Source organism: Pteropus medius, unplaced genomic scaffold (assembly GCF_902729225.1).
Source record: "Pteropus medius unplaced genomic scaffold, Ma_sr-lr_union100, whole genome shotgun sequence".
NCBI classification, from domain to species: Eukaryota; Metazoa; Chordata; class Mammalia; order Chiroptera; family Pteropodidae; genus Pteropus; species Pteropus medius.
Window position 1 is genome coordinate 13,459,663 of NW_024355205.1, and position 16,088 is coordinate 13,475,750.

The 16,088-nt window shown below is 40.8% G+C and overlaps 2 protein-coding genes across 4 annotated transcripts in view; one reads left to right on the plus strand and one right to left on the minus strand.

Annotated features, from left to right (window-relative positions):
* LOC120598917 (caspase recruitment domain-containing protein 8-like) overlaps positions 1-4,754 on the plus strand; it is a 35,871-nt gene extending 31,117 nt beyond the window's left edge. For 2 of the 3 annotated variants that reach the window (XM_039858052.1, XM_039858053.1), the window contains exons 16-17: positions 1,476-1,739; positions 3,303-4,754. In XM_039858052.1, coding sequence (XP_039713986.1) covers positions 1,476-1,739; positions 3,303-3,322 — 284 coding nt within the window. In that variant the 3' untranslated portion in view covers positions 3,323-4,754. The remainder of the gene's footprint in view (positions 1-1,475; positions 1,740-3,302) is intronic. The other variant, XM_039858051.1, reaches the window with a different exon arrangement.
* A 3,944-nt stretch (positions 4,755-8,698) lies between these two features.
* IL12A (interleukin 12A) lies at positions 8,699-15,551 on the minus strand. The gene is made up of 7 exons (XM_039858054.1): positions 15,165-15,551; positions 14,330-14,484; positions 11,466-11,579; positions 11,084-11,125; positions 10,966-11,007; positions 10,726-10,869; positions 8,699-9,239 (listed from the first exon to the last, which is right to left on the minus strand). The coding sequence occupies exons 1-7, from the start codon at positions 15,178-15,180 to the stop codon at positions 9,084-9,086; spliced, it is 669 nt and encodes a 222-aa protein (XP_039713988.1). The 5' UTR covers positions 15,181-15,551; the 3' UTR covers positions 8,699-9,083.
* Between the last annotated feature and the right edge of the window lie 537 nt (positions 15,552-16,088).

Consider the following 16,088-nt stretch of genomic DNA (forward strand, 5'->3'; position numbering starts at 1 on the left):
TCAGGTTAGCAAACAGTTACTTTTTTTTTGGTGGTGAGAACACTTAAGATCTGTTCTTAGCAAATTTAAAGTATAGAATACAGTATTACTAGCTATAGTCATTGTGCTGTACATTAGACCCTAAGAACTTATTAACCTTATAACTGATGTATTAAATTGGTTTACAGGACAAGTTTTTCTTAATTCATGCAATTCTTTGGCTGTTTAAAATTAGCTGCAATACCATGTAGCTAGAAATAGAATTAAAATGATAAATATACCTAGAAAGATTAAGGATTTCCAGCCTTTTTGGAGTTGATAGTGTGAGATCTAAATAAACAAATTAATAAAGATTTATTTTTGTTTAGGTATTTCTACAACATTCTTTGAGATACCCTGTCACTAGCCTGGTAGTTTCAGACTCTGTATATCACCTTTTGCTTTTTAAAGTATGATCAGGACTCAACCTTAACAGAATCACTTTCAGATCTTGTTCAATTTAGGCCCAGAATCTGATAATGGTGGATTTGGGGGTTGTCTTGAGAACTTGCATTTTTAATAGGTTCTCTGTTCAGTTTTCTTTAACAGAAGTTTTGAGGGATGGGAGCAATTGACCTTGTATCAGGAAACCACTAGAGGGCGCAGGCCATCTTTAAGAACCTGTTCTTCAATTTAGAAAGTTAGGAAACTTTCTAAATTGAGATGGGTAAGAGTCCAAGTACACATGTTAGATTCACATTAATAAATTGTTGGCTTTAGATGAGCAGAGGTGTTACAGTCCTGGAGAAGGTGCAGGAAGTATTCTTTTTATCTCTCACTCTCTTCCAGTGTCCCCCTCTAGTATTTGAAATAATGCCTTGAGGATGCTTACCTGAAACTGCAGCCCAGTGAGCATAGCACAACCAGCTAATAAAAGTGATCATCAAAAATCTAGTTTTTTAGCAGGGCTAATATTTCTTATGGGGCCAGTGGTTTCCATTGGCAAATATATGCCCTTCCAAGACGATGACACTTTCTTAGAGATCAACAGATATTATAGATATTCTCCTTTGACTTTTCTGTGGAATGTGCTTTTCCCCTAATGCCAGGAGATGGCATGATGGAGGCTGCAGTTCAGATCTCCCGCAGCCCCCTTTAGTGGTGCTAATTAACATTTAGATAGACACAGAGGTATCTTTTCGAGCCACATAAATTATTTTTGGTGTCTGGACTTCCTTATTTATTCCGACCTAATTTTGTGCTGCTCTGTAAAAAATCCCATTCCTTCAATTATTGTTGTGAATATTATACCCCAGTTTAATGTTATTATATGCAATAGTTCCCTTTAGTTCTTAAAATATTTTGGAAAGCAGGGGTTTGGGGGCATTTAAGTATATTTTAAAAGTAGCTACAATTACAAATCATGGTGTCCTTTTTAATAGAAGAATACATTTTCATTGTAAGTTGCTGTAACTGATGCATTGAAAGGAACTGCTGAATTCCTCATCTGCTTTTAGAAGGAGCGAAAACCCTGTTAACAGACACTCAGTTGCTTACCCTTGCTGGGAAGCTGGGGAAGGAGTGGATAAAAATTGCCATCGTCAACCTGGAGTTGGATATAAGTGATATTGATGCTATCCGGGAGAAGGAAGAAGATGTTACCGTCTATAAGTTTCAGATGCTGAAGAAGTGGCAAGAAAAGGAGCAGAATAATGCCACAGTCCAGAACTTATATAACTGCTTGGAGAAGGTCTCTGTCGAAATCCGAGATGTGCTGGAAGGTAAGCAGAAAATTAATCTTAGTCGCTTACTTGGGATCAAGCTGTATCTTTCGGAATAGCAAATTTCTACTATAGAATGTGTTGCTTGGTTATTTATAAGCTTGGGTTCAGATAATTATGTAAATGCAGCAGTAAGCATGTGGGTAATCATATCTAAGTAATGAAGATTTGTACTTGGAGTCAGGAAGGGTTCTGATCCCAGCTCAAGTGCTGGCTAGCTTTATGATTAAGCAAATTCTTAACCTAACTTTAAGCCTCTGTGTTCCCATCTGTCAGATGGATGCAAAAAATTCTATGTCCTGTGTCTGTCATAAGAGCGAAAAGAAGTAATGCATGTAAAGCTTCGGGCAGGCAGTAAGGCTCAGCAGAGGGTAGATATGAATGTGATTGTGGTACTTGAGACAGAACTGATAGCAAGCACTGAGCCTGCTGGTCCTTTCGTGGCGCTGAAGCGATGCTCGGGGGGCCACTAGGTGGCACCAGTGAGCTTCAAGTGGCAAAGAGGGGAAGGAGAAAAAACGAAGCTCAAAGAGGCTAAAGGGAGTTGTTTCTAGCCTCAATCCAGAAAACCACAGGGTTCCTTCTTTTGTTTTTAAGCACTTCTTTTTTTGTGGTTTGATTTAGCACACGGTTATACCAGAGGTCAAATCAATTCAAAACTTCGATTATTGTATATTGTTACCATAGTTAAAAACACAGTGTTGCTTCTTAGAGCCCTCCATAAGTCAGAGTGGTTGTTATTTGGAATGCTATTTGGATTTTTTTTTTTTTAAATTCCAAAAAGGATACAAAACTGTGTACACACCCTACGTGTCTATATGACAAGTAAAAGCATTCGGCGATCTCTCTGGATGCTTTGACGCGGTGGGCAAGGTTTCTGAACTCTCTGTAAGATGTTGGATGCAGAAGCCTCAAGCAAATAGAATAGCTGGTGTCAATATCAGATTTTTCATTCTTCTTGGATTTGTTGAAATTATCTAAATTACTGAGGCCCACGTGGAGATCTCCTTATTTGCATGTAGGCTTTTCTTCACACTGTGCTGTGGTAACCACATTATTAGTGCCTTCCATTACAGGAAGGCTCAGAAAATCTATCTTGGACCTTTTATAATGAGTCATTATTTTGGTTTGTTTTTATTTGCTCCTGACCTCACTGACACTCGACTTGCTGTAACATTAGAAATATAAAAGGATTTGTGACTTTTTTTTAGTGGTAAAGGGATTATAAAATTTACTAGTCCAGTCCCTTCATTAAATAGGAAAAAAAAATCTTCCGTGAGTTAAACATAAACAACCCCCCCGCCCCCATATTTACCAGTATTTTATGTCCTCCTGTAGTCAAAGTACCTGGTTAATTGGCTGAATTTTGTATTTTTATCAGGATGTTTTAGTATCTTGTAACCATAGCAATATTGCAGTAGCTTCTCTTAAGTTCAGGAAAACTCAACTTCCAGGAGTTCCTTTTTGAAAAAGACAAGTAATTTTATTTCAAAGCATGCCCCTTTTTCCTCCAACAGTAAATCCCTGAATTTGTTTGATTTTTTTGTTTGTTTGTTTTGTTAGGTTTCTTACGGGCAATATGAAATTTAGAAGATGAACTGAAAAAGGAAACCTCAGGAACTTTGATCTGCAAAGCATCATTTCAACTGGTAATTGGTTATAGATTCCATGAGACCTTGAACTTTCACAGTCTGTGGAAGCAACTTTCTTTATAATCAGTCACTCTATAGAGGCAAAGAGAATGAAAAATATTCAGAAAACTTGAGGAAGAAAACACCTCTACAATAGCAAGATTTTTTTAATTTTATTTTTATTTTTTGGCACCTCCTGCTCACACCATCCCACCCTGCCTCCCCACCCAAACTGGTATAATTATAAAGGGTGCTTAAAATGACTCAACTCGGTCAGGTGAGAAATGTGGTAATTTTCTTTTTGGAGTCTGTGGACTATGAAATTCATATCAAGGGTTTAAACATTTTTAGCAATTAAATGGTAGTGTACTTAAACTTGCACCAATTTAGTTTAGCTTTTATTGACATTAATAACGAAGAGAGGTTCCTCTTCTTTTAGCTCCCACACAGACAGACACATGTGCCTCTGAGTACAATACATCATTTTATGTGGGGTATGATTTCCGTATCTCACATTTACTAACCTGTCTGGCTAGTGGTCTGCTAAGTCGTTTGACCAATCACGTTACCTGGTCTTGGAGTGATTAGAAAGGAATGTAATCCTCTCTCATCGGTGTCGATCGCCTCACCTTACTGGGCAGATTCACCCGGATCGATTTGTCAGTCGCAGCAATTTTTATCAACCTTCCACAGTCACCAGGCCAAACACTGCATGTCCCGACTTTTACCCTGGGATCATTCACTTTATAGGGGGAAAAAACCTACTCAGAAATACCTTAGCAGGACCAAGGGAAAACTGTCATCTCTTCTTGAAGAAGACTTGCCCCAGGGAATAATGGGCCACATTGGCTCTTGTTAATTGGTGAAATGTTCTTTTTTTTTGTATGTATATTGTCCCTCTCCCAGAATCATGCATGTGGTGATTTAACATTTTTGATATGTTTTGTTAACTTATTTGAAGAAACTATAAATTACCATTAGTCTTCTGTCAACATTAGCTGGAGAGTAAAATAAATCTCAATGAATTAATCAGAGAAACACATTTGATTGTTTTGCCTGTGAAGAACAAATTGACTCTATAGGGAAGAATATATTTTTAATTATCAGGGATCCTGTGGAAATCAAATCAGCGTCACTTTATGAGTTTTTTTTTTTTTTTAATGTACTATATTTTAGGAAACACATGGAGTTTTAACATTCAGAAGTTAAACTACTTAAAGGACTTGAATTTTTAAATGTTTATTATTTTTTATAAGTTGTTTTTTGAAGACATGCGTAATTTCAGAGGTGCTTTGTATATAAGCTGGTTTCCTAATAATTTTTTAACCTTTTTCATACTATGGATGAAGGGAAGAAAAATAAATCTGCATTCATACAGTGCAAATGTGGTTTCTTTGTATTCTTATTTACTTACAGATTATTTTTTGAAGCGTCATATTCCTCGATTGCTATTATTTTGACTGTTTGGACACTAGTTGGTTTTGTGCCCAGCACTCCAGTTCTTGGAATGCAGGCAGAGTAAGTGTAAACTCGAGTAAACTAGGTCATCTAGGAATTTACACAGGTTCAGGGGAACCTGCACCCCCCCTTAACCCATCTCACTCCAAAAATGATTTAGAGCCCCTTCCCCCCATGATGGGAAGATAGGAAGGTGTGTTTTTATTTAAAAACAGTGGATTCATAATAGTTCCTCACCTGTGCATCTCTCTAATGGGATTTTTATTTGTACATTCGTGACTCATTTTGTTATTGTATTGTATTGCTTTAGAGGAAAAGTTTCCTCCCTAGCTTTGTCATGTGGAAGCACATTTTCATGCCATTTTCTAAAGAGGCCACTGTATTTGCTGATTTTTAAAGGTGTTCTCATGAGGATGGGGGTCTCAGCAGTTAGCCTAGCCCGTTGCCCATTGCCGGAAGTCCTTCTTGGGGTAAAGCAGCACAACGCGGGCTGAAGAGCATGATCCCAGCTGGGTAACCAGGGAGTTACTGCTGGAATTATGTCTTTTCCAACCCACGTTCCATGGTTTGAGCATTTCTGATAATGGCTCTGTAACTGCTGATACCAAAATAGAGATCCTGGGGTTGAAATCTGAGCATGGAGTTCCGAAGTTCTTCTACTGCTTCTCTGGGCCTTCCGGCTCTGCCAGTGGACTTAAATCCAGTTTGTTCCAATCTTGATGAGGATTCCTAGTTAGACAGCCTGGAGTTAGTCAGCCATCCTTGTTCTGTGGAAGTCCATCCTTGCTGTTCGCTGTAACCTCTGGCATAAGGTTCATTCTTAGAAGGGAGTATATGCTCTATGCATTGATAGCAGTGTTTTATTTTCAAGCAAGTTGGTAAATCAAAAAGATGGTTTTGTTACTTATAAAACCTGCAGGGAGGAGCTTGGACTAGTTCAGTGAGTTTCTAACTTTTCCTTGGCTATGGAAGCCATTCGTGAAAGGAAATCTTACCTGGAACCTGCGTTGGCAGAGCATTCACAAGAGGAGCTGCTGTGGTTGGAGGGTTTCTGAGGGCAGTTGAGAGGTACCTGAGGAGCCTTGCTGAGCCCCGTGCAGTGTGGGAACCAGCCAGTGAGGTGAATGCTAGGGTTTTTTAAACTGTCATCGGGGAGTTTGTTTCTAAGACATCTGCAACGTGAAGTGAAGTAAACTACTTTCTGGTTCACCACTGTGGTATGTTGGCACATTATTTCTGCAGGACAGTAACCACATAATCCCAAGCCATAGATATGTAAATTATTCAAATCAACAGGCTAATGAATTTTGGATTTTTCCCCCCAACGTAAGCATATATAATTGTTTTGAACCAAGCAAGCATGTGCCTTTACGATTTTTAACTTTTTTTTTTTTTTGTAATTGGGAATAATTTGATGCTAAAGACTATAAAGACTTTATTTCTAGATTAGAAAAGGAAATGAAAAACAGGTGGGAACCCATGAAGATTTGCCTTTTTCTCTCTTTCTACTATTTTTGAGTAACAGGGCCCGAGAACACAAATGCATGAATAACATGACATTTGTTATACTTGAGGTTCTCACAAGTATAGGCAGAGAGGGGATACATAAAAGCTATGGTGATGTTTGTATGGTTATGACTGAAGTGTCCCATGACTTACTGTGACCTTTATACAAGAGGCAGAAGGATGCAGTGGTTGCACAGGCTCCCTGCAACCACCCTGGTATCTAAGGCCCTTTTGCATCTCATTTGAGTTGTCCAATACCCACCTTTGAATGTCTGGCTGGATCACTCCCCAGAACTTTACCTGTTCCCCAAAGCTCTGGGCCCTCAGTGGGATAGGTATCTGCTGGCTTTTATGTTAATTATCTGATTAAGTTATTCTCAGATGTGAGAAATACTTTCCCTGTTTATTTGCTTTTTAAAAAAGTAATTTGTTAATCAAAGGAATCTCTAATAGGTTAGGACTGGGGACTGTGTTTAGGGGGCCTCGGTCTTATTAGGTTACTTTGCTTCCCACCCTTTATTCTGCGAAGGCAAGAGCCCTGCCTTTTTGCCCTTGAGTCTTGCACCAGACAGCCTCCTGTGAATGCCCACCGTAGGCCCAGTGCCGTGGAGGGGCAGTGTCACTCAGGTCATTAAACAAACAGTCTAACAATTTAAAACAATCGATGTTGAGCGCTGACTACATGCCAGCACTGACTGTACTGTGTCATTTAATTCTCATAACAGCCCTGGGAAATAGGGGCTACAGTTTTTCGAATTGCAGAGATAATAGTAACAAAGAGGCTTTAACCAATTTAGCCTGGTCACCAAGTCCAAAGACTAATAATAATTTTCAAAAATTGCTCACATTTATTGTGCACATATTGCTAGTGTTTTGCATGAGTTGTTCCATGTAACCTTCCTGCTGATCTTTGAGGCAGGTTCTAGTATTATCTTCATTTCTTAGAAGAAGAAACGGGGTGAGGTTAAAAAAATGTGACCACGTTAAACTTGTAAACTGCAGACTCAGGCTTTAAAAAAATGGAAAACTAACCATGTAACAAAGGGTGGAGTTGGTTGGGAAGATGTTTCTTGTGCCAGTTGTGTTTTTGAAGCATACATCATAGTAATTTCTAGAAGTAAAGTAACACTTGTGTTTCTCTGTATAAACCCCGTCCATGGGATGGATGATCTATTTGCCTCTATTGTTTCTGGGAACAGACAAGAGACAAGTTGCCATTCTGTGAGGGGTAGCAGCAACTCTTTTTTTCCCAGCCCCATTAAGCCATAGAGCTCTTCCCTAATGAAAGCAGCTGCAACTTCAAACCTGACACTTAATGGCAAGTAACTCCTGTCTATGAATCACTTTGTGGGTCATTCAAGCTTGTGGAGTAATCCCTAAAGAAAAAGAGAGATGCGATGGGATCCAGCTTCCAGTGATTTCTATCTAATTGTTTATCAAGTGGGGTGGGAATCTGAAAAACGAGTACATTTGCTACACAGATGAGGACCTGGGGTGGCCAAACACATTCCTCTTGCAGGGATGGGCACTGGAGTCAGCCAGGTGGTGGGGATTCTACATGAGGAAAGGAGGGCCGCTCTGAGTAGTTTGTTTCTTATTCCTCCTTTTCATATTAAGGAGGAATATGATGGTCAGAGCACTAAAATTACGTGGTATTCTGTCAGCTGAACCTTTTAAAATTCACATGGTTTAGAGTATTAAGAAGATGGAATTTAATACTTGCATCATTAAGAGCACATCTCTTAAGCCAAAGCAAGGCAATTATCCATGTGGTTCAGGCAGAAGTTCTATATAATTTAAAGCAAATGGAGAGTTTTTCTCATTGTAATTTAGAAACAACTTCCCCCAAGGGCCCAAAGGGGCACAACAATTAGAATAATCTAACTAGAAGTTCTCTTAATGATGTTTTTCCCAGTTGGAGGTTATTATTATGTATTTGTCTAATGCACAGTATGTGATGGGGCTGTGGCTAACAGGGAAAAACATTTTTACGTATTTTGGATTCAGATGTTGAACAAAAATAATACAGTATACTCTCAAAAACTTTAATGGCTTCAGTGTGAAAGCATGTCTAGTTTTATGAGGCTCCCTTTAAAATATGAGATTAAAGGAGTTAGGAAATGGGTAAGAATATCGTGGCATTCTTTTCAAGGTAATTTTGTTCAGATTTCATCAGTTTTCAGTTTTCTCACAATGTGTGTGTTAACACTTAAAGTACTCCAATTACATTGGAAAAATATGAGAGTTACTTTAATTCAATCATTTTATTTTTCGAACATGTTATTTCTCAAATCCATTTGAAAATAAATATTTTAATAAATATAACATAAATAAATAAAAATTCACATGCTTTCATGAACACAAAATTATATAAATAAATAGTTTAAAATAAATTATGCTCGAGTGTTTCTACAAACACTTTGATATAGAAATAGCTTATGAATTCTTGCTCTTCTATTAAAAAGAAAAAAAAAATGTTCAGTGAAGAAATTTTCCCTCCTTAGCAATTTGCTCATTAAAACTTTAAAACAACTTACTTATCCGTAGTAAATGTGAAATATACTTGATGAAAGGAATCATGTGAATATAGTAGTCACAGCATTCAACTTTTGGGTAGTGACTAATGTAAACATGAAAATTACTGTACTAGCTTAAGTAGAACCAGGTAAAGTCACCCCCTCTCTATCAAAAATTCTTTGGTTCAGATTTTTATAAATATGACTTTAAGGTTGGGAGGGACTTCAGCTTGTTAGGAAGAATTCAGATAGCTCATCACCCTATCAATAGTCACTGCACGAATTCTGAGAGCATGAAGAAGGATGCAGAGCTTGATTTTAGTCTTATATAAATCTGGTTCTTCAAAGAAGGGTTTTTGTGGCACAATCTCACTGTTGAAATTCAGGGCCTAGGAGAATAAATGTTGAGCATGACATATATGGTATTCCAAAATTAAAACATTCATCCATAAAAATGGGGGAAGCCAACACATGTTTCAGAGCCTTGCAACCAACTCCCTCATGACATCTAAACCCAAGCCAGTCTACTCCCAGCCAGATGGCCAGGCAGAACCTGAGAGAAGAAATTCTCATTATCCAAGCACATGTATCTTCAGTGAGCTCTGAAAAGACCCTTAAAGCTATTTAGAAAATCATCAGCGGAAGTTACATTTTAGACAGGAACAATTCTGTTAAGATGACATCTGCTGCAAATCTAATTAATTCTTATATGTTACATTAAGAAGCTAAGTCCTTTTTAGAACAGGGAGGTGATAGATTGCTATTGATCGAAACATTTTATCAGTAACAGACCTGTTGACTACAGACACTCATATAGGTCACATAAATAAACCTCCGACTTTTAGCCCTTTGAAAACTCAATGCAAGACCTTATATTTGCACAATGATCAATACTTGTTCCTCAGAAAAAGCCTAAAAGAAAGGTAGGGTGGCTAAAGTCTTCCCATTTTATAGAGGAAGAAACTGAGGCACCCAGGGGCAAATGGCTTGGCATAGTCTAATTATTGGTAGAATTGATTCCGGTGCCCAAATCACCTGACTGTTGGTCCTGAAAATGAAATATCCGCAACTCACTGGATGGTAACATTCTTTGATACTTGTATTACACTCACTGCCTTTTGAACAAGTAATTTGGCACTCCCCCCAAAAAATGAATGAATGAAATAAAAATAAAGCCCTTTTTAGACATTTCTGATACCACATTTTTATCGCATGCCCTGATCACTCACCCTGCTCTTTCTTACATGAATATTTCTATGTTTTGTATTAGCATCGTGTGCTATGATGCTTCAGAAATTACAAATCAAGTTCTTGTTTACGAGTAACATGGCGGTCCCCAGGTGATAGGTCATTATTTCATTTCATTCACGTTTTGGTTCAGAATGGGTCATGCACTGGCACTAGTCCTGCTTGTTTTCTCTTGTTTTGCATGCTGGTCACTCACAAGCCCATCCTGGAGCCTTTAGAGGTGAGTGAGAATTGCAGTGGAATCCCTTTGATGGGGGCTTAGATTTTGGCTCTGCCACTTACAAGCTGTATGACCTCGGACAAGTGGCTCACTCTCTAGGCTTCAGTTTCCACCTTTGTACAGACTCCAAATAGTTGTTGTAGGGCTGACATTAGAAAATGTATGAAAGCATTTGCCTGGTGCATACCACTTGTCAACAGATGGGTGGCTGCTTTTTTTAATTGGACTTGCTCACATTTGCCCTTTCTCTAGAGGGCGCCCTCGAGGCCATAGCGCTGCAGGAGCTATAGAAGGGGATTTCAGGTCTCTCCCAGTCCAGGAAGGGCTGACTGTAAACCTCTTCTGGGACCCTGGCTGGCTGTCTCAGCACAAAGGAGTTGTTCTCACTGATAGGATGAAGCCCTTACCTGCATTAGCTCATCAATAGCTGCCAGCATATTTTGATCCAGAATGATCTGCCTCTTAGGATCCATCAAAAGCTTTGCATTCATGGCCTTGAACTCCACCTGGTACATCTTCAAGTCCTCATAGATACTACTAAGGCAGAGGGTCTAGGTGATATGACAAAATGGGGTAGAAACCATTGAGATGGTCTAGAAACATCCCCGACCCCCTACTGCATTTGAGGAAGGAGTTTTGTGCCTTACCATCATATAAGAAGCCTTCCCAGAGGCCAGGCAATTCCCATTCTAGAAGAAAAAAAAAATCAGACATCAATGGTATAAATTCATAAAATAGGCTGAATCCTTTAATTTTTCGACTTACAGTTATGAAAGAGATCTCTCTGGAAACCAGGCAACTTTCATTCTAGAGGGAAAAAAAACCCCACACATCAAAGATATTCTTAATATAAAAATTTCTGACTTTCCTTCTCAAATACATGTTTTTTAAAATTAGGATAAAAACAACAAAATTTACCATCTTAACTATTTTTAAGTGTACAGTTCAGTAGTATTAAGCACATTCACATTGTTGTGAAAAACCATATCTGTTTTTATAATTTTTTTTTAAAATCTAACTTTGAAGTGGGACCTGTTAAAGTCCCATGATGGTGGAGACCAGCAACATGCACATTTTTGGGAAGAAAATGACTTTGACACACAGCTTTTAATTGTATTACGTGCTTTTGGAGGAAAATCATCCATACCGTGGTTAATTCCAGTGGTAAACAGGCCTCTATGGTGCTGGTTTTATCTTTTGTAATATCTTCATGATCGATCTCTTCAGAAGTGCAGGAGTAAAATTCTAGAGTTTGTCTGGCCTGTAAAAAACATAAGGAGAAGCCTAGTTTGTAATAATAAGGCACCTGGCTCCCCATACCTTGGAGTGCAGCAAAGCCAGAGCTGGCTGCTCTTGACCTCTATTCCTTTGATCTATAGGAAATTTGGGCTTTTCATAAGACAAAAGGAAACAGGTCATTGGCACTCTCTCCCTCCCTCCTCTCCTTTTGCGTTTACGACATGTTCCCCTGGATGATGTGTTTTTCCATTATGTAAACACTATAAATCATTTCAACAGGCTGTGCTGATCAGCATCTACACACTGTGACACTTGCTTCTGGTGAAAACAGTTTTTTTTTCCTTCTGCCAAAGCTCCAGTGTTTTATGAATATCTTTTAAATTATAACTTCTAAAGGGGAACTGTTAAGTTCATAATTCGATGGATATAACAAACATGGAACCTTAAAGACAAGTTGAGATTTTGTGGTACACACACATGTAACTATCATCCTTCAAATATGTTGGAAGGCACAGTTGAATATAATTATGAAACAAGAAATAGATGACTTTTTGATTGAAGATTGAGATCATTTTTCCATTCAACAAGCCTACTGTGTGCTAGGCACTATGCTAGGTACTAAGGAACATGACAACGAAGAGGACTGTGTTACATCCCCCAGGATTCTAAGTTCATCTGAGAAGACAGACAAGTGCCCAAAGGACTAGGAGGCGGGTCAGCAGGTAGAAGCACTGAGAAGGGTGTAAAGGTCCTGGGGATGGGCTGGAAAGAGAAGCAAACGCTTCACTGGAGACAGACGTTGGTATTAAGAAGGTTAGAATGTTGATGGCAGAGGAGGAGGCGTTTCGGGCAGAGAGAATTGCATGAGCCATGAATCAAGGCTTGAGAGTACAGAACATATTTGGGAGCTCGAAGTAAAATTCCTGTCTGGTAGGCAGAATAATGCACACCCCCCCACCCCACCCCCACCCGCGCCAAACATATTTACCTCCCAATCCCTGGAATCTGAGAAGGTGTTATGTTACAAGGCAAAGGGAATTAAGGTTGCAGAGGACGTTAAGTTGCTAATCAGCAAATCTTAAAATAGAGAGTTGGTTATCTTGAATTATCTGGGTGGTTTCAGTGTAATCACCGAGTCCTTATAAATGAAAGAGGGAGGTCAAAGAGTCAAAATCAGAGTGATGCAGCATGGGAAAGACTCAATTGGCCATTGCTGGCTTTGAAGATGGAAAGAGGCCATATACCAAGGAATGTGGGCAGCTTCTAGAAGCTGGAAAAGGCAAGGAAATAGAATCTCCTCTAAAGTCTCTAGAAAGGGATATGGCTCTGCTGACACCTTGATTTTACCCCAGTGAGATCCATTTTGGATTTCTGACCTCTAGGGCTGTAAAATAATAAATCTGGGTTGTTTAAAGCCACTAAGTCTGTGGTAATTTGTTACAGCAGCAGTAGAAAACAAATACCCTATTCCTGGAGGGGTCCAAGTGGACCCGGGCAGCCACTCTCCTGAGCAGGCGGTACAAAGTTAGATATAGAAATGTGGGCCCACTGTTAGAGTTCTTCAGATTTTTTCAAGAGAAGCTGGAAATTTGGATGCTTTTATGAAAGGTCCACTTTTTCAATAGCATCAAACTAAAAATTCAAAGTAAAATATAAAAGACATGGGGTGAACTCTACAAAACTGTAAGCTGGATATGGCCAGTGAATGGCATGCACTTGCCACCTCTGTTTTCTGTGTTAGCCAGCTATTTGTTCTGGCAAATTTAACACAGGAATGATATTTAAAAATGTGTATCAAATTGAGTTCTACAATCTTTTGACCTTCCATGCTACAACTGGGAGTAGAAGAATCAGCTTTTTCACATAAAGCATCTATTTAAACTGGAGCTCCTAAATTTTATCCATATTGAACCTTTCTTCAAGAACCAAAGCACTTATCTCTACAGTTTTCGTTTGGTGAGCCGCCTTTTTAATTAAGATCGATTGAACTGTAAGGAACAATCGGCAGCACATTATGAAAGATAAGGGAAAAAGGAGTTCTTTAAGAAGGCCTTGTGGCACTGAGTTTATTTTAAGATCCTCATAAAACAACAAGCTAAAAATATTCAAGAAAGATTTACTAGAGAGCAAGAAGGCAAAAGAGTGTTTGGCCATTGCAGCAAAAGCAATAGCCACTGGAACAGCTTTGAAAGGCAAAAAAATTTTTTTTTGCATTAAAATTGGAAACCTAAAAAATGAATGAGGCTGTAAATAAAATTATATAACTCTATCCCTAAAAAATGAAGGCTGGATATGTACTGTCACAGGCTCCCTAAAATGCATTGCTCCGACAACACACTGAGTCACCAGACTGGAAGCTGGTGAGCAGCATGAAGGGTAAGTCTAATTTGTCTTTGTAGCCCCTGGAGCACTGAGGCTGCACCTAATAACGGTTTCCTGGATTGATAAGTGTGTCAGAGAAACAGTGTGGGCCTGACACAATTCCATCTCTGTTGGCAGGCTACAGGGAACACTGTAAATATCCACTTTCCTCTGTATAGACACAGCCAAAATGAATGCCATTATAATTTATTACCACTCTTGCTTTCTCTGGAGACACAATTTCATTGAGACTCTTTAGCTAATAGTTGGGCCATTTGTAAAGTTCCCTCTTCCTCTCTTGACAGCTCCTGATTAACGTCCACAATTTCCCTGCAGTTCCTTCAGGTGACTAGGGGTTCAGAGAAACCCCTTCCCTAGAGAGGCTGCAAAGTGGGACATTGAAAAGCTCACCTTCTGAAGTGCGCTGCTGACGGCCCTCAGCAGGTTTTGGGAGTGGTTGAGGCACTTGAACATTCCTGGGCCTGGTGTGGCTGTGGGGAGGTTCCTGGCCAAACTGAAGTGGTCCAGGTGGTTTAGGAGGACCAGAGTGGCCACAAGGAGGAGTCCTGGAAGGGAATGATGGGGCTGACTCAGCTTGTCGGCCTAAACGATTTGGCCTGCCTCTACCTTCCATCCATTTTGGCCATCTGAACTCGTCCACCTTCTGAGCACCTTCCTCCCTCCACCCTTTTTCAATCTTCCTTGAACACCTGAGAGATGAATCAAGTTCTTGGAAGGCAGTGCTCTATTGTAGGGTTAGAAGCCAACTGGCTCTGAAGACCCCCAATAGCTCAGACAAGGGTGTTGGACTCAGAGCTCATTCCGAAAAAATTGCCACTTCACAAGCTGGGAAACTGAGGCTAAGTGGTGAAGTGACTCGCCAGGCTCACCACCCAGTGTTTTGAAAAGAGTGGGGTGACAAAGCCTCACTTTGAAGTAGGCTGGGATCTGCCCTCTTAGCGTAGCAGAGGGATGTTGGGCAAGAAACCATCCCGTGGGGCCTCAGTTTCTCACTCGTGAAGTGGGCACAATGGTATTTAGCTCACAGGGCTGTTTCAAGATTAAAAGACAGTGTCCTGCTCTGCGCACGGTAACCACGGATAAGTCTTTCCCCACCCTTTCTCTCTGTACACGAAATTGCTGATTGTCTTCAGTCTCCCTGAGCAGTCCCGAGTTTCTGCCTCCTGTTCCCGGGCTGCTTCCCTTCCCCACCGGCGCCCCGAGCCTTGGCCGCCCCGGTACTCACCGTGCGGTGGGTTCATGCTGAGTCGGCGCTGCGCGGACACCGAGCCAGCAGCTGGACGTCGAGGGCTGGATGCAGCAGGTGAGGACGGTGTTTAGGAGGCCGACCCAGGGGGCCACATTTTTATAATTGCTCCGAGGCGCGGCAGGACTTTCCCAGGACTCTGGTCTCTTGCTTTCTTTCTCTCTCTGTCTCTCTCTACATCAGCTTCTTGGTGACACGTGGAATTCGACCAAGCTGGGTTTGAGGCGCTTTCGGATTAACTCCCCGGGTATCCAGCTGCAGTCTCTCGGGACGGCCCCGCCGCCTCCGACCTGGCCCAAAGCGAAAGCGAAATTCGCGCAGAGTAGGATGCACCGGGCTGCCGGGCACGCCCGACCCCCTGCCTCTTGTCTCCGGGACGGCCCCCGCCCCCAACTCCCAGCTACCCAGCCTGAGCCCCGCCGCCCTGCAGCGCCCCCTCCCGGCAGAGCGCCAAGTAGTGCCATCCACTTTTCATCTAGCATATCCAGGATGTACGCTGATCCTGACCTTCCGCCTAGTTCTGCATGGGGATGGGCAATTCATTCATACGTTCCTGCCTTCATTTATTCATTCATTCAGATGGTCTATAATGTTCCAAGCCAACATTGTGCCAGGCACGGGATACCTAGCCTTGAACAGGCCCCTTTGGGTCCCTGCCACACCAAGTCTAACTCAGTGTGTTTTGTTCCTGGGTTCTATCTTAAACATGAAGAGGGATTAGACCAGACTGGCTGCGCAGTAACTGCTCTCTTATAGAATGCAGTTTCTTACAGCGTCCTGGAGGGAATCGTGACAATTTAGTGGGATGGATGCACAGAGTCCTGGGAGAAGAAGCTTGGAGAAGGCACCTCAGCAGGAGTAGTGGGGGTGAGGAAGCAGCAGAGGCTTCCAGGAGCCGGGGGC

Coding starts and splice junctions, on each gene's coding strand:
- IL12A (XM_039858054.1), bottom strand. Junction 11,126..11,465: donor TACCACTGGAATTAACCACG/GTATGGATGATT, acceptor TTTTCCCTCTAG/AATGAAAGTTGCCTGGTTTC. Junction 10,870..10,965: donor GGAAGGCTTCTTATATGATG/GTAAGGCACAAA, acceptor CATATCACCTAG/ACCCTCTGCCTTAGTAGTAT.